The sequence below is a fragment of the Chanodichthys erythropterus genome, chromosome 3 (assembly GCF_024489055.1).
Source record: "Chanodichthys erythropterus isolate Z2021 chromosome 3, ASM2448905v1, whole genome shotgun sequence".
Taxonomy (NCBI): domain Eukaryota; kingdom Metazoa; phylum Chordata; class Actinopteri; order Cypriniformes; family Xenocyprididae; genus Chanodichthys; species Chanodichthys erythropterus.
The window spans coordinates 3,617,087-3,636,350 of NC_090223.1; the positions used below are offsets into that span (position 1 = coordinate 3,617,087).

A 19,264-nucleotide genomic window follows, 5' to 3' on the forward strand; every position below is an offset into this window, starting at 1 on the left:
TTATTCATATCAGATACACATTGTGATAGTAACTTAAAAGCTTACTCTATTCTTCCCCAGTTCACCGACTTACTTACTTTCATGTATTTCGGGAGAAGTGGAAGAATTCACATGTTGTAAATCTAACAGATCCGATTCTCTGTACAGCGCAAACTAACATGGCGGCGCCCATCGCGCATGCAGCTCAACTAACATGATCGTTATAAAGGTGTTTAAACAGCAAAACACATCCACTTTCACATATTTGACAATTGGAATATCAGATATTTCATGCTGCAGTAAACATTTTTTTTAATATTTTGAATAAAAAAGGAAAAACGAAATAAAAGCAGATCATCATTCATGGAGTTTGAGACTTCTTCACCCGCATAACTCTCACAAAGTTTGCACATTGATTGTGTGATATCAACTAGCTCGCCTTCATGGTTTAAAATGGAAATATTATCAATATTGCCACATGGCATTTTTCTTCATCACCAGTTGCCCCCAACACACACACCTCAACAGTCAAATGTCTCCCATGGGGCCAACTAAAGCTAGAGAGGACAGATTTGGCTGTGGCTAACTTACACAGAAGAGATTTTCTTGTTCAGCACATGAAGATGAACTACTTAATTTCAGACTGTGGTGATGTGGTTTCTCTACTGCATGGATCTTCATGTGTATCTTCAGGTCACTTTTACTAGGGAAACTCTTTCCACACTGATCACACGTGTGCGTCTTCTCTCCAGTGTGGATCTTCTCATGTGATTTCAGAGCTGCTAACTGATTGAATCTCTTGTCACAGTGTGAACACTTGTAAGGTTTTTCTCCAGTGTGGATCCTCTCATGTGTTTTCAGAGCTGCTAACTGATTGAATCTCTTGTCACAGTGTGAACACTTGTACGGTTTTTCTCCAGTGTGGATCCTCTCATGTGTTTTCAGAGCTGCTAACTGACTGAATCTCTTGTCACAGTGTGAACACTTGTAAGGTTTTTCTCCAGTGTGGATCCTCTCATGTGTTTTCAGATGTGATGACCGACTAAATCTCTTGTCACAGTGTGAACACTTGTACGGTTTTTCTCCAGTGTGGATCATCTCATGTCTTTTCAGAGATGATGAATCACTGAATGTCTTGTCACAGTATGAACAAGTGTAAGGTTTTTCTCCAGTGTGGATCTTCATGTGTATCTTCAGGTAACTTTTATTATAGAAACTCTTTCCGCACTGATCACACGTGTGCGGCTTCTCTCCAGTGTGGATCATCTCATGTGTTTTCAGATTTGATGACTGACTGAATCTCATGTCACAGTGTGAACACTTGTAAGGTTTTTCTCCAGTGTGAATCATCTCATGTCTTTTCAGAGATGATGAATCACTGAATGTCTTGTCACAGTATGAACACATGTAAGGTTTACCTCCAGTGTGGATCATCTTGTGTGTTTTCAGATGTCCTAACTGACTGAATCTCTTGTCACAGTGTGAACACTTGTAAGGTTTTTCTCCAGTGTGGATCATCTCATGTGTTTTCAGAGATAATGACCGACTGAATCTCTTGTCACAGTGTGAACACTTGTAAGGTTTTTCTCCAGAGTGAATTATCTGGTGCTGTTTTAAATGGTTTGCTGTAGTAAAAGTCTTCTCACACTGAAAGCACATGTACTCTCTCACACCAGTGTGAATTTTCTGATGTTCATGTAAATGTTGCAGCCGTGAAAAACTCTTTCCACACACAGAACATGAATGTGGCTTCTCCTTCGTATGAACTGTCAGGTGTCTCTTCAGGTTTGATGACCCAACAAATGTTTTACCACATTGATCACATGCGTACGGCTTCTCTCCAGTGTGGATCCTCATGTGTTTTTTAAGGGTTGACGAGTGTCTGAAACTCTTCCCACATTGATGGCATGTGTGTGGCTTCTCTCCAGTGTGAACTCTCATGTGATCCTTAAGATGTACTTTTCGTATGAAGCTCTTCCCACATTGATCACATGTGAACGGCTTTTCTCCAGTGTGGATCATCATGTGATCTTTAAGGTATGCAGATTCACTGAAACTCTTCCCACATTGATCACATGTGAACGGCTTCTCTCCAGTGTGAACTCTCATGTGAACATTAAGACTTTGTTTGGTTGTGAAGCTCTTCTCACACTGATCACATGTGTGTGGCTTCTCTCCAGTATGAATTCTCATGTGAACATTAAGACTTTGTTTGGTTGAGAAACTCTTTCCACACTGAGTGCAGGTTGTAGATTTCTTGGCTCTTCTTTTCTTTAAAAATGTCTTTTTAGTCTTTGAGCGACTCAAAGGTTTTTCTCCAGGTTTGTCATGATGTTTCTCCTCCACTTCACTCAGTTCTTCATTCTCCTCCTTCACTTCCATCAGCTCTGAAATCAAAGAAAAAAAAGGGTAATTTAATTTTCAGTACATCAAAATAATTTAAAGAGAGAAAAGAGAAATGTAAAGTTAAAGGTCATAAAATTGAGCCTTGTTGTGATAGACAACTGCTATAAAACATTCTGATCATTTTTATGCATTTGCATTTTCATAATTTAATTACATTAAGATTAATCAACGAATTGTAAAGAGCCACCTGTCGTCCCAACGGCAGAATCCAGAGGTCTGGGTGAAGGTATAATGCGTGTCTTTTCAGCGCTCCTGTGAAGTTCACCTAATTTTTAGAATTTAGTTTCAATTTTACTTTAACTCTACGGTTAATCTGACTCCAATATCGAATGGTTATTAAATTTAGATTTACTAAATTAAGACAATGAGCACTGAATGGAGGTCTTCTGGATACAGAATTTCCCAAATAGCTGCTCTGCCACCTTCCCTTAAATAATTCTCAATAAGTAATATTAAGAAAATAAAGAAAACATTGCTCTGAATTATAGTATTGCCCGTTCATTCCCTATGGTGCCGATATTTGTCCACAAAGGACCAATTAAGGAGTTTTTTTTTTTTTTAACCAATTGACATTGTATAATCAAGTACATTCAGTTTGTGTGTGTGTGTGTGTGTGTGTGTGTGTGCGTGTGTGTGTGTGTGTGTGTGTGTGTGCATGTGTGTGTACGTGTGTGTTCAGGTGGCAAACTAGCCAAGGATTAAGGAATCTGACAACCACTCAGTTTAAGGAAATTGTTATTTTTGTTTTTAAATTGCCCATATTTGTCTTTAAAAAAGGGTCCTTGTGACCCTTGACAAACATGAAAGGGGAAAGATAAATTGACAAGAAACATCTTATGTGGTCTACAGATATTCTTAGTGAACTTTCAGTGTCTTGAATCAGGGGGAGAGGAAGGGATGAGGGGGAGAGGTAGAGGTGTACAGATAAACGAGGGGAAAAGAGAGTTTGGGCAAGGCGTGTCCTCTTTACTCAATTATTATATTTAAAACATTAGAGCATGTTTCTGTTGTGAGAACTATTAAATATAATTGATCAATGACAAAAATATCTAATGTGATATTAACAGCCATATTTTGACATCAACTTTTAGACTGATATTTAATTTATTCCTAAAACTGTGTAATTATTAAGGGGCGGTCACACTAGACTTTTCCATCCACTGACTTCCATTCATACACATGTGAATGTGGGACACCAGAAACACAAGATCAAGTGAAGTTTGCAGTAAAGTGGAGCAGATTGTATATTTTAACATTTTGAAATGAATATTATTTGTTATTTATGTTTTTAAAAGAGATTCACAGAGTGTGACATCATATCATGATCGTTTCAGCATCTGTAGAAAGTTCACATGCTCAAAGTCTAGACTGACTGCATCTTTAAATGTGTTATTATCAGTGTCCTTCATGATTCACTCAACCCTGTTACTTCTGACACGATTTTCCTGCTTCCAAAAACACCCAGGAAGTGACATCATCTGGGCTCTCTCTACAGCATGATGGGACAAGAAAATAATCTCAATCCATTGTCTCAGTTTTTACACAAATGAATGACTGCATTCATCAACCCTGTTACCAAAGTTACTGTAAGAAGAGATTTTGCTCAAGTTACACTCACAACCCTGTCAGCCATTCTGGAAAGTTCATTTACTTCAATCATTTTGGTGTTTACAGTTTATTCCTAAAAATAACAATGTTGTAAACTATATTGAAAATGCCTAAATTCTGGAAACACTCCTGCAAACTGTGAAGCAGATATTGAAATAATGTGAAATAAGTATTTAGTTTGAACTGATGTTGACAATCATTATGAAAGTTTCTCAAACTTCCCTTTACTGAGCTTTTGTTAGAAAAGAACATTAACGGTTTCTCTAAATGTGCAGAAGTGCTTGAATCTTTCTATCTTGAATGTTGTTCAGCATCATGAATGAATGAAGAATAAACACCAACCTCTTTGTTCTTCAGTATCTTCAGTGTGTTTCATTCTGCAGGGTTCTGGATCACTCATGTTCTCACTGTCCTCTTTAATAAACTCAGTCTTTGCAGATTTCAGCTCTTCCTGATGCTCTGATGCTCGTCTGATGGGAATATTCCTGCATTTATTGATGAACTGCTGTGGGAGGAGCTTCACTGATGATGTGATTGATGTGGGAGGAGCTTCACTGATGATGTGCGTGATGTGGGAGGAGCTTCATTGATAGAGACCTGTAATCATTTATATCCATCTATTGTAAAACAACTGATACTAATTCAGAACTTTTTTTTTTCTAATTCTAACTTTATTCTGTTTCTTTATTAAAATAATGGCAGATATCTAGAAAAGTAGTAAAGAACTGTAAGACAAAAACTGTTGAAAGCATAAAGAGAGAAATAAATTTACATATTTGTAGTCATCAAATCCCCCCAGTCTGTTGACAGCAATGAAATGAGCTTTAAGTGTCAATTTACAGCAGATCTGAAGACATCAGCATAATAAATGAGGTGAAAACAGGAACTATTGACATGAAATAAAGAGTGTTTTCAGCAGTTTCTCTGTTAATATTGATGATCCTCAGACTATCAACACTCATTCAACAAGACATTCAGATCATCTCACTTTATTCTGAGTGTTTGCTGTTAGAAACTGATTATTTGAGTCAGGATATATGAGAAAAGACTATAAAACTGCTCTATTGAAAGACAATACTGATATTTCTCACAATATGACATTAATAACACAAAAACAAACATAAGGACACTCATCATCATCAACCATTAAAGATTAATAACTACAGCAATATGATAGATATGAATTGTAAGTTTGATTTTCTAATAAGTACATTGATTGCAGTAGTGAAATTAGATCAGAAGATCATAAAATCATAAAACCTTTAAAAATAGAGTAGAGTTGTTGTCATAATACAGAATCATCTCGTATTTAAGATATCAAAGCAGTGTTCAGTATTAAACTCATACGGATCACAGTTTGTCCAGTAAAGGCTACATGTAGATTAGAGAGGAAGAATTAAAGTGTAAACTCACTGTAAATGAAATACACTAAAATGAGTTTTCAGAAATATAAACCAGAATGAGAGTCTGAGGAGTGAAAGGTTTCCTCAGATCAACTGCATTAAGTGTAGATTATAGAGATTTTTAGCTTAAGCTGATTTAAGTTTTAACTGCTTTATATCATAACCAATGAAATCAGTGTTAGGGTACCTGAATAATCATAGGGTTAATATGATAATAATCATATAGTTAATTCTGAATGATAGAAAGACACACCGACTGACAATATATATGACATTTCTATATGTTTTGTTATATTTATGTAGTATTATCTGGAGATCAATATGAGCTTTGTTCATCATCACACATTTAAACTCCTCAGGATTGTTTTTGGTGTTTCATATCAGGCTCATCTGTAGAGCTTGTGTTGGTATCTCCTGCTTTCACACTCCATCACTGTGAGAAAAGAAGAAACTAATGTGAAATAAACACACATTTCATTTGAACAGACCACACAATTCTCTTCTTTTAAAGAGCAGTTTTATAGTCTTTTCTCATATATCCTGACTCAAATAATCAGTTTCTAACAGCAAACACTCAGAATAAAGTGAGATGATCTGAATGTCTTGTTGAATGAGTGTTGATAGTCTGAGGATCATCAATATTAACAGAGAAACTGCTGAAAACACTCTTTATTTCATGTCAATAGTTCCTGTTTTCACCTCATTTATTATGCTGATGTCTTCAGATCTGCTGTAAATTGACACTTAAAGCTCATTTCATTGCTGTCAACAGACTGAGGGGATTTGATGACTACAAATATCTACATTTATTTCTGTCTTTATGCTTCCAACTGTTTTCCTTATTTACATTTGGAAGAATTTAAATTATTTTCCAAATTTTAGATATCTGACTATATTTAAATAAAGAAACAGAATAATGTTTGGGTAAACAATAAAATGAATTTGTGAATTAGCATCAGTTACTTAATACAGAAGAATTGAAAATATATAAAATGAACAAAGACATTTGATTTACTGTTTCAACCCCCTCTCTCTTGCTAAGGGCCATTTGGAAGCACAAAGGTGTTGATAGTGATCAAGGCCTGTAGGCCAAATGTATATACATTGGGGGTCTACAAATGGTCACACCTTTAGTACAGTGGGGGGAAGTTGTAATCTTCTGATTGGTCAGTTTGAATGTCTCACATTTGGGTTTAAATCACATGGTCAAGGAAGGGATAAAAGAAGATCGTAACTGTTACTCTGGTCTTTTTTATGCTCTTCTTTTCTTGGGCCCTCTCTGTTCCTCTCTCTCTTCCTCTTTCACTCTCTCTTTAGCTATCTCTCAGGTAACTTTTTCATACATGCTGTGTACCATAATTAATGGTATATGATTTTATCATCTCATACATCTATTTTGTGATTATTTTAAGTGTAACCATAATCAGATATTTTCATTAAACCCTTTCTATTACAAATGATGTGCTAACTAGTTTTGATTTAGTATTAACATTAATGTGCTCCCTATTGCAATACAATATTGTCACACTATAGCAACGCTCTCCCACATATTTTGCTATTATAACTGTGCTTATTTCCGTCGTTGGTATAAGTTGCAGTGGGTGGTAATAGACAAGAAATGTACAGTATTCTAACATCTTACTGATGAAGTTTCTTTACTCGCTCGGCAAACCTTACAGTCTGAACCGCTGTAGGAGTTCCACCCTTACAATTAGATGTGTCAATTAGTATAAAAACAAATTCAGTAACTGATATATTTTATATATACAGTGAGAACATGAGTGATCCAGAACCCTGCAGAATGAAACACACTGAAGATACTGAAGAACAAAGAGGTTGGTGTTTATTCTTCATTCATTCATGATGCTGAACAACATTCATGATAGAAAGATTCAAGCACTTCTGCACATTTATATTCAGATTTACTGTTGTATTTCTCTTATAGACGTTATTCATACTTATAGAGATTATTCTTCTTATAATAACTGTGGTAACAGGGTTGAGTAATGTGATCAACACTGTACAGTTTGTGTAAAAACTGAGACAATGGATTGAGATTATTTTCTTGTTCTCCCATCATGTCGTAGAAAGAGCCCAGGTGATGTCACTTCCTGGGTGTTACAATTTTAAGAAATCCTCTGTTTTTAAAAGAAGGAAAACCATGTCAGCAATAACAGGGTAGAGAGAAACATGTAGGACAAAAATTGTTGAAGTAAAACTAGTTAAATCTGCAGTTACTCTAGACTTTCAGCGTGTACAGTTTCTACAGATATGATGTTTTAATTTAATAAAGTTCAGGAGGAGCACTTTCAAATGATGACTATCTACATTTATTTCTGTTTTTCTTACAGTTCTTTAATACTTTTCTAGAGATATGTCATTATTTTAATGAAGAAACAGAATAAAGTTAGAATTAGAAACAAAAAAGTTCTGAATTAGCATCAGTTGCGTTACAATAGACGGATATAAATGATTAATGCAATTAGTTTAAGGGTCAAATATAAGGGGTTAATACAGCAAGTGAAAGAAAGAAAGAAAGAAAGAAAGAAAGAAAGAAAGAAAGAAAGAAAGAAAGAAAACAACTTGTCAGTATTTAGAAGAAGAATCATTTTCTGACATTCAAACACTGTATTTAAGGATCACAGTGAAGCCCAAAATACTCTTGAATTGTCATTTTAAATCTTTATACTTTGCCACTTTCCTTCAAACCACTAGATTTCATTCATTTGTAGGATCTCTTATTATTTTATATATTTTATTAAGTACAGGTCAACATAACTGTTGTTTCATTTGTACATAAATATATCTGTTACACTAAATTATGATTGGACATTTTGTTTTCACTAAAGTAATTTGAAACATTAAAATAGACACTTGCATTTACTGGGTTTTCGATGTAAAATTGCTTTTTGTACATTTAAACACAGTAACTGATATATTTTTGATTTTGGCAGATCAGCTCCTCCAACCAATCTTCAGTTCAGTAAATGAAGCCACGCCCACATCAATCACATCATCAGTGAAGCCCCTCCCACATCACTCACATCATCAGTGAAGCTCCTCCCACAGCAGTTCATCAATAAATGCTGGAATATTCCCATCAGACGAGCATCAGAGCATCAGGAAGAGCTGAAATCTGCAAAGACTGAGTTTATTAAAGAGGACAGTGAGAACATGAGTGATCCAGAACCCTGCAGAATGAAACACACTGAAGATACTGAAGAACAAAGAGGTTGGTGTTTATTCTTCATTCATTCATGATGCTGAACAACATGCATGAAAGAGAGGTTCAAACATTTGAAATGAGACATAATGTTCTTTTCTCACAAGAGCTCAGTAAAGGGAAGTTTGAGAAACTTTTATATTGATTGTCAACATCAGATCAAACTAAATATTTATTTCACAGTTTGCAGGAGTGTTTCCAGGATTTAGGCATTTTCAATATAGTTTAAAACATTGTTATTTTTAGGAATAAACTGTGAACACCAAAATGTTTGAAGTAAATGAACTTTCCAGAATGGCTGACAGGGTTGTAAGTGTAACTTGAGCAAAATCTCTTCTTACAGTAACTTTGATAACAGGGTTGATGAATGCAGTCATTCATTTGTGTAAAAACTGAGACAATGGATTGAGATTATTTTCTTGTCCCATCATACTGTAGAAAGATGATGTCACTTCCTGGGTGTTTTTGAAAGCAGGAAAATCATGTCAGAAGTAACAGGGTTGAGTGAATCATGAAGGACACTGATAATAACACATTTAAAGATGCAGTCAGTCTAGACTTTGAGCATGTGAACTTTCTACAGACGCTGAAACTGTCATGATATGATGTCACACTCTGTGATTCTCTTTTAAAATATAAATAACAAATAATAATCATTTCAAAATGTAAAAATGTACAATCTGCTCCACTTTACTGCAAACTTCTCTTGATCTTGTGTTTCTGGTGTCCCACATTCACATGTGTATGAATGGAAGTCAGTGGAAGGAAAAGTCTAGTGTGACCGGCCCTTAATAATTACACAGTTTTAGGAAAATAAATCAAATATCAGTCTAAAAGTTTGTCAAAATATGACCGTTAATACCACATTAGATATTTTTGTCATTGATCAAATATATTTAATAGTTCTCAGTACTATTTATATTTTTTAGAAATAAATAATTTCTCGGTCTCCTACTTTGTCTTTTCCTTATATCATGGTCATATTTGTCTGTAAGCGTATTTTGTCTCTTCAACATAAAAAGTTTTTTAAAACATTCTTAGAGGTTAAGTTCATTACAACAATGATATATTTCAGTCTATATGCAGCCATTGAGGACTACAGCCATGGAGTGGATATTGATATTTCTGATATTTTTATACCATCATATGTCACCAAAGTCACCACACGTTTTGGCTGTCTGGTCTTACTGGAATGATTTTTTTTCTAATGTAAAATAAATATTAAATATAACTTAAATAAGCTTATTTTACATAAAAATATGGTACTTTTACAGATAAATGAATAAAAAAAACAAATCATAAAAAAGTACATAAAATGGTCATTTTTATTTTATCGAAGATAGTGATATTTAATTTTAATAACCATTTGAAATTGGAGTCAGATTAAGCGTTGAGCTAAAGTAAAATTGAAACTAAATTAAAAAAAAATTAAGTGAACATCACATGAGCGCTGAAAAGAAATACACACATTATATCTTCACCCAGACCTCTGGATTGTGTCGTTGAGATGACCTGTGAGTCTGTACAATTGGAAGATTAATGTTAAAGTTTCAGGGACATATGCAATTAATTTATGAAAATGCAAATGCATCAAATGATCAGGATATTTTATAGCAAGTCTCAATTTTATGACTTTTTTATTTTATTTTATTTTATTTTATTTTGATGTACTGAAAATAAATGACACTTTTTTTCTTTCATTTCAGAGCTGATGGAAGTGAAGGAGGAGAGTGAAGAACTGAGTGAAGTGGAAGAGAAACATCATGACAAACCTGGAGAAAAACCTTTGAGTCGCTCAAAGACTAAAAAGACATTTTTAAAGAAAAGAAGAGCCGAGAAATCTACAACCTGCATTCAGTGTGGAAAGAGTTTCAAATACAAATGTCATCTTGAGATTCACATGAGAGTTCATACTGGAGTGAAGCCGTTCACATGTGATCAGTGTGGGAAGAGCTTCACACGAAAAGTACATCTTAATAATCACAAGACAGTTCACACAGGAGAGAAGCCTTTCACATGTGATCAATGTGGGAAGAGTTTCAGTCAATCATCAACTCTTAAAGATCACATGAGGATCCACACTGGAGAGGGACCGTTCACATGTGATCAATGTGGCAAAACATTTCTTCTGGAATCAGCTCTGAAGACACACCTGAGAGTTCATATGAAGGAGAAGCCACATTCATGTTCTGTGTGTGGAAAGAGTTTTTCACTGCTGCAATATTTACACAAACATCAGAAAACTCACACTGGTGTGAGAGAGTACATGTGCTTTGAGTGTGAGAAGATGTTTACTACAGCAAACTGTTTAAAACTGCACCAGAGAATTCACACTGGAGAAAAACCTTACAAATGTTCACACTGTGACAAGAGATTCAATACGTCATCATATCTGAAAACACATGAGAGGATCCACAGCAGAGAGAAGCCGCACACGTGTGATCAGTGTGGAAAGAGTTTCACTATTAAAAGTGACCTGAAGATACAGATGAAGATCCATGCAGTGGAGAAACCACATCACCACAGCTGAGAAGAGACTCAGCCAAATCTCTCCTCTCCACCTATAGTTGGCGCTGTTGCTCTGTGTCTGCTGTTGAATTATCCAGCTTGTGGATGAGGAGCGACCCCTGATGTGATTGTGTACATACAGTAGTACATAGTTCAGTGCTATATAAATGCTTCATTCATTCATTTATTCATAGTTAGCCGTTTCTCAATATGCGTTCTTGTCTGTTCTTGTGAAATTCATCAGTTGCTGCCCAAGTTCTGATCTAATTCAAAGTTCACATCTAGCCAAAGAAATTTTCAAATCCAAATTTTCAAATGTGTTCTTGATCCGCCCCTTTTATCGAGTCTTACAGTCTTACCTCGGCTAGTACTCTGTACTCTCTGTAGTGGTTAAACATGAGATATAATTCATCTTTTGTATATATAACAGGTGATCTTTGGTCATGAATCTATAATTTGTTGAAGTGAAAGTGACGTTTCATAACTTTATATATTTAGGCTATTTAACTTTACCGTTGTAGCCTACTAGAGCGCTGACTTTGTATGTTTGACTGAATTGTTTGCTTTATTAATTATTGTAGCTTCTTATACCTTTTGCTTAAACTTTTATAATGTTTGCAGACTATATGCACATATTACCTGAACCACATATGTGTTGTCCTTCCACTGTTGTTACGTTATTATTGATCATTAAAACTGACATTTAACAAAAAGAGACAGTGTTGTGTTTTATTGTTTACATGTTTGTTGGTTGTTTTGATTTGCCTTTCTTGCCCACATCCGGATTTATCAGTTTTGCCTGGATTTACTTTTATTAAATCAGTTTGTGCTATGAAAAGCATATAAAATAATGAAAATAATTAAACTATATAGAAAAAGTCTATCACGTGTCATTTTACTTAAACAATTTGAATAAACAAATCTGTGAATACATTTCTGGATGAACTTTCTGGGCAAAAAAGCCTGATTTCTCCCAAGATTTTTTTTTCTCTCCATTTTAACACCTGTTTGCCACCTGATGTCACCTGTTGGAGTTTGGGTTCCTTGCCACTGTCACCTTTGGCTTGCTTAGTTGGGGACACTTGACATTTGACTTGACATTTGATATTCAACAGTGCTTTGATCTGCATTGACACTATTCTCTAAGAGCTGCTGTGCAGCCAAAATTATTCACCAGTTATCAATGTAAAGCTGCTTTGACACAATCTGCATTGTAAAAAAGTGCTATATAAATAAAGGTGACTTGACTTGACTTCTGGGCAAGTTTAGGCATATAGTATTATCAAAATAAATGAAGATTATCATAGAATGGTCAGTTGAAGTACTTCTGAACTGGGAATAAAAACAAACTGAACATGCACAAAACTACTCATGTAAATTAATTTCCTAAAAGTAATTTAAGTAGGAGCGAGCCCATCAAATCATCCAATCAATAGCCAGAGTATATAAGCAGCTGCTTACCTCTCTTCAGTCTCAGCTGGTCCAGCATCCCTCCACCTTCATCTCAGGTACCTTGCCCTATGTAATCATAACCTATATTTATTCACTGTGGGGGATATATCAGAGCTTGAATTGAAACTGCTTCATCGAGCTCCTCCTCAGTGGACAGCAAGCCTAATTAGCTAACCTAATACCCTAAAGATTATATGGGCACACAAACTCGTTAAATATCTATTGGTATTGTAATTTATTCTTATCAAAAAAGCGAATTACACTTACGCAAAGTTTCATGTTATTTGAATCAGAATACAAAGCAGTCCCGTGGTTGTGTGTGAAAACAAAGCTTCAGACGTCACAGATCACATGGTTATAGTAAAACTAATCAACTACAGGTGAGTTTCAGCTGATAAACGTTTGTCTAATTCACTAATAAAACACTGATTCAGATCTGATTCAAACTCACTCCATTTGTTTCTGTCATATTCTCTGATATTTGTGATCATTGCGTGTTTAAACATGTTCTGAATTTAGTGACTTGTCTCTCCAGCTCTCAGGTCAAACATTAAAACATTTAATTCCGATTCTGACACTTGTAACTTCATATAGAGTTTTTTTAAATGATTACAGTTAGGACTCATTTACACACTTAACAAAACAATATTTTATGTTTGTTTGTGAAACATAGACATTTTTCTTTTCTTACTCTTGATCTGTTTATTTGATGGTGATGTTTTGGTTGGATTCCATATATGTTATGTGATTGTTGTATTGCAGCTACAAAGAGTTGAATGAAAAGTGCCAAGAGTAGTGGTGCTAGTGGGCAGCCTTTTCTGGTACCTCTTTTTAAAGTAAAATTGATTTGATATAATACCACTAGTTATGACCGATGCTGTTGGTGTATTATAGAGTGTTTTAATCCAGCTGATGATATATGATTTAAAACCAAAGTGACTGAGTGCAGTGAAAATAAAGGACCATTCTACCCTATCAAATGCCTTTTCTGCATCTAAAGATACAATCATAAATGGTGGTTTGTGCGTTGGATGAATTGTTATAGAAATCAACTATATTTATAAACCTACTAGTATTTTCTGAGGAGTGTTTATTTCTAGATATTTCCTTTTTGTTTATATTTTTGTTTTATTATTTGCTATCTGCAGTTAAGTTAGTTCTTTAATTTTGTTTTCTCTAGTCACTGTTTTTATTTCTGTTTTGCCTTTTCTTGTTGTTCTCTCTTGTTGTCTTGTGTTGTGTCTTGTGTCCGTTTCTGTCCTGCATCCTGACCCACCCCGGCTGTTGTCCTCAATGCTGTGCAGAGACTGATACAGCTTCAGTTGCAGCTCAGAGTTTCAAGCCTCTGGTGCCTCAAGCTACTGCCTGTTGTCACTGTCTGCTGCAACCCCATCCACTTCCTTGGTTCTCCAGCCTAGCTTTGCCTGGGTCTGATCTCACCTGTCTTACCATCATCATCCTCTGTTAGACTGCTGTGACATACCCTGACAGCAAAGACTAGTGCTGATAGTGGGCAGCCTTGTCTGGTACCTCTTTTTAAAGTAAAATTGATTTGATATAATACCACTAGTTATGGCTGATGCTGTTGGTGTATTATAGAGTGTTTTAATGCAGATGATGATATGATTTAAAAGTCCTCTCAAGTCAAATCTTTTTCATTTATAAAGCACTTTTCATAATACATATTGTTTCTTATCGAGCTAAAGTTGGTTTTTGATTAAATTACTTCCATTGTAAAAAATGTTAATTATTACTTTAGGGGCTGCTTAAATGACACCTTTCCTACTGAAAACTGAATACCTTTAATGCATTCTAATGATTTATTAACAACATTCGTGAGGAGCAGGTTCAGATAATTAACCTAATTATCACAGGTGGAGAGCATTCAGGTAATCAACTCAACCAATGACTAGAGGAATAAATTATCTGGGTTCGGGCCAATATTCCGAGCTCAGATCCCTCCTCCCGAACAGCACACCAAATACTTGTGAACTTGTGAAATTAATTTAAAAACAAATGGAAAAGGACCATTCTACCCTATCAAAGGCCTTTTCTGCATTTAAATATACAATTATAAATGGTGCTTTGTTTGTTGGATGAATTGTTATAGAAATCAACTATATTTCTATAAAGTTTCTATAACTATAAAGATTCTCAAAGCCTTTAAAGCCGGAAAAGTTGTTGCTTTAGTCAAACGTATTAGAAGACACTAGTAGATCAATAGTATGTAGTGAAGAAGCGTGTGTGTGCTGTGAAGATGGCACAGTTTAGAGGTGTAAGAGACACAACAGTCCTCAATCAGCATAATGACGATCCCCTCGCATCTGATTCAGAGCATTAGCATACTGTAATGATGATGAAGGCCATTGTCCCACATTTAATTCACATGAATACTTTTAAAGTGATAACAGCTGTGCTAGGACAGTCAAGAGCTCAACCCATACTTAATGTCAATAGTTCCTGTTTTCACCTCATTTATTATGCTGATGTCTTCAGATCTGCTGTAAATTGACACTTAAAGCTCATATCATTGCTGTCAACAGACTGATGGGATTTGATGACTACAGATATGTTTATGTTAATATGTAAGTGAAGCTCCTCCCAAAGTAGTCACATCATCAGTGAAGCTCCTCCCAAAGTAGTCACATCATCAGTGAAGCTCCTCCCACAGCAGTCACATCATAAGTGAAAAAAGTGTGTGCGAAGGCTTCCAGCGGGCTGAACCTGATAAAAGCAGCCGACTGTCTTTTTTGCTGTTTTATTTTAAATATTTAAAACCTAAACATTAATGTTTTACCACTTTTCACAATAAAAAGTGATAGATTGATCATCATTAATTAATTTGTGTGAATTGCGCATTAATCATACAGAAATTTGAGTTTTGATGTTCTGAAAATTAAATTAAACTTTTTCTCTTTCATTTCAGACCCGATGGAAGTGAAGGAGGAGAATGAAGAACTGAGTGAAGTGGAGGAGAAACATCATGTCAAATCTGAAGAAAAACCTTTGAGTCGCTCAAAGAATAAAAATACATTTTTAAAGAAAAAAAGAGCAAATAAATCTACAACCTGCACTCAGTGTGGAAAGAGTTTCTCAACAAAACAAAGTCTTGAGCGTCACATGAAAGTTCACACTGGAGAGAAGCCGTACACATGTGATCAATGTGAGAAGAGTTTCACAAAAAAAATACATCTTAAGAGACACATGTTGATCCACACTGGAGAGAAGCCATTCACTTGTGTTCAATGTGGAAAGAGTTTCACAAACAAACATCATCTGGAGATTCACATGAGAGTTCATACTGGAGAGAAGCCGTTCACATGTGGTCAATGCGGGACGAGTTTCACACAGAAACAAAGTCTTGAGCTTCACATAAAGATCCACACCGGAGAAAAGCCGTTCACATGTGATCAGTGTGGCAAAACATTTCTTGGGTCATCAGACCTGAAGAGACACCTGAGAGTTCATACGAAGGAGAAGCCACATTCATGTTCTGTGTGTGGAAAGAGTTTTTCACTGCTGTGTAGTTTAAAGGAACATCAGAAAACTCACACTGGTATAAGAGAGTACATGTGCTTTGAGTGTGAGAAGACTTTTACTACAGCAAACCAATTAAAACTGCACGAGAGGATTCACACTGGAGAAAAACCTTACAAGTGTTCACACTGTGACAAGAGATTCAGTGTGTCATCATCTCTGAAAACACATGAGAGGATCCACAGCAGAGAGAAGCCGCACACGTGTGATCAGTGTGGAAAGAGTTTCACTATTAAAAGTCACCTGAAGATACACATGAAGATCCATGCAGTGGAGAAACCACATCACCACAGTCTGAAATCACAGTAAGTAGTTCAATTTTATGTGCTGAACAACAAAATCTATTCTGTATAAGTCACAGCCAAATCACCCTGTAACCCAACACTGTTCATTATTCTTTGGATCAGATGTTTAGCCCAGGACACACTAATATTAATTAGTATTGATTATTATTATTGCTTAGTATTATTGTTTTTGTCAGAACGACTAGAAAGCATCTGGAAGGAGAGGACAGAGAGATCCAGTGATCCAGAACCTGCAGAATGAAACTTCATGATACTGAAGAACAAAGAGGTGTTTATTAATTCAATTATTAATGATACTGAAGAACATGCTGATGTTCACCAGATTTACCATGATTTGTCAATCATGACCAATTAAAGCACATAAGGTGCAACGAACACACAGTCCAACACGTTTGTTTGTTGTTTGGTGTGAAAGGACCGTCTGTCAACAAATTGTCACATTTTTGGCATAATTTAGAGGCCACCCAGACAGGAACATAGTGTGGCCCAAATCCGGCCCACATCTAGTACATGTGGTTTACAAGCGGACCAGATGTGGGCCGGATTTGGCCCGACACTATGTTGCTGTCAGGGCAATCAGGTTGTTCCGTGTAGGAAATGGTGTGATATCTTACAGATTACATGTCAAGCCTGCTCCATCTAGAGTTTCATGACCAAACTAGTGATTTATAACACAAATCATCTGCATGACATTAAAATAGATCATAATCGTGACACAGCAGTTGTCGATCAGATCTGATGATATTAAAATGACTGTTGAACTCATCATGATCTTTGAGCTTCACTTTTCATTTCATGTTTGTCTCTCATTTGAAATCTCACATGATTCAATGTTTCTTTTAGACCTGATGGATGTGAACAAGAAAGGAAAAACAGAAGACAAAAGTGTAAAAACATCACATTTAAATCAAGGCTGAAGATTCACATGAGAGTTCACACTGGGAAGAAGTGGATCAGTGAAATCACATCTGCCTTCTCGTTCTGAAGAAACACCATCAGTGAAGTGAACATTGAGCAACTGTCACAAACGCCAGAGAAGTTCCCTTGATCGGCCACCAGAGGTCTCACTCCCCGAGTATTAACTGGACTACAAATCCCAAGCGCCCACATACCTGGCCTGATTACGGCACACCTGTTTCACGTCAGCCAGCTATTTAAGCCACACACACTCACACACTCCTTGGCTGCGTTCCACTCCAGTTTTAGACAAGCACTCGCAAGCTTCCCTAAACACTTCCCTTTGGAGGAATCCCTGCTGCCATTTTGAAGCGCGTTCCACTTCTACTCTTCCATGCAAATGCAATATATTCTTTCATGTATCTTTGAAACACTTTGCTTCTGTTCTTCTCTTGAAATGATTTGGCTCTTATAAGTCAGTAAAGAGAGAGATCCGTCTCATTTAGTGTCTCTTTTATTTGTATTTGTTTAAAAAAATGACTGATTAAACTTATTAGTCATTTTATCAACAACTCATTCTTCTTGTCCATGTTTTAATTTTCTGATATTTCTGATAAAATCTGATATTATTAATGCCATACTTAAGAAACCAGGGGCTGATCCATTCAATTTGGATTATTTTCATCCAATTTCAAATGTACTGTTTATCTCTAAGGTAGTGGAAAAGTGTATTCAAATTCATGAACGTCTTTCTAATAAAAATTTGTATGAACAATTTCAATCTGGTTTTCCCCATCACAGCACTGAGACTGCTCTTTTCAGGATAACCAATGATCAACTCTGGGCTCTTAACCATACTTGTCCTTATTGACTTGAGCGCTGCCTTTGATACCGTCTCACACAAGATCCTTCTTGACAGGTTAGCTTCTATTAGGATTACTGGCACTCCTCTATCTTGGTTTAGATCGTATATTTCTGGAAGCACTCAGCGTATTCAATTAAAAGTTCAAGAACATCTAGTCACCACTGGTGTTCCCCAGGGTTCTGTTTTGGGCCCGCTTCTTTTCATTATTTATATGCTCCCTCTTGGTTATATTTTTCGTTGCTATGTGGATGACACCCAATTTTACCTGTCTGCCAAACCCACTGGTTATTTTACTCCACCATGTTTGTTTAGCTGAAATGAAAGATGGGTTAGACCCTAACATAGTTCCACTTGTGTAATATTAACTTTCTCTCAACCAATAACACAGCAGTTCTTATTCCTGCACTAGTCGCTTCAAGTATAGACTACTGTAATGCTCTTCTCACTGGTGTTCCCTCTAAATTGCTACAAAAGCTTCAGTTGGTTCAGAATTCTGCAGCTTGTGTTCTTTCTAGAACACCTTCTACTGAATTTCTCCAGTTCTTCAGCAATTGCACTGGCTTCCAGTAAAGTATTGAGTTGAATTCAAGATCGTGCTACTTACTTACAAGGCACTTCATAATCTTGCACCCCAATACCTTAAGCCTGGTGGACACTGTGCAATCTATAATAGTCCTTTACGATAGTTGCTTGTCAGACTGTACGAACATGATCCTCCTGTCACACTGGGGATCTCAGCTGTCATTTGTGTCAGACTGTACGACAGTCAAGACGCGATAAAAATGAAAAATTGTCCGGAGTTTCACATCATCAACCCATAAACGTTCAGTGACAGTGAGCTGCATTACACGCGGGACTGAAATGGTGGCTAGCAAAAACATCTCTATCGTTAATTTTGATCACGGCTTGTCTTGAAAAACAAAGACAATTTGACGTTCATCGTAGGTAAAATTTCATCAGAGGTAAAATTTAATCAGTGATTAACTGTCTGTCTGTGAACATGTCAAACTATCGATCAATGACTATAGATTTTAGGCTAGGATTATAGGAATCTTTTTGGATTTGAAAAATTTGTCTCAGA

General features: G+C 36.0%; 1 protein-coding gene and 1 pseudogene across 1 annotated transcript; one reads left to right on the forward strand and one right to left on the reverse strand.

Annotated features, from left to right (window-relative positions):
* Positions 1-4,399, reverse strand: part of LOC137015311 (zinc finger protein 729-like) — a 343,783-nt pseudogene extending 339,384 nt beyond the window's left edge.
* Positions 4,400-9,680: 5,281 nt separating this feature from the next.
* LOC137002506 (gastrula zinc finger protein XlCGF57.1-like) lies at positions 9,681-16,311 on the forward strand (the record flags this gene model as incomplete). Its single annotated transcript, XM_067362212.1, has 4 exons — positions 9,681-9,800; positions 10,442-10,783; positions 15,796-16,074; positions 16,162-16,311. Coding segments are annotated over exons 1-4 (891 nt in total), but the record flags the coding sequence as incomplete, so codon positions are not given.
* Positions 16,312-19,264: the final 2,953 nt, after the last annotated feature.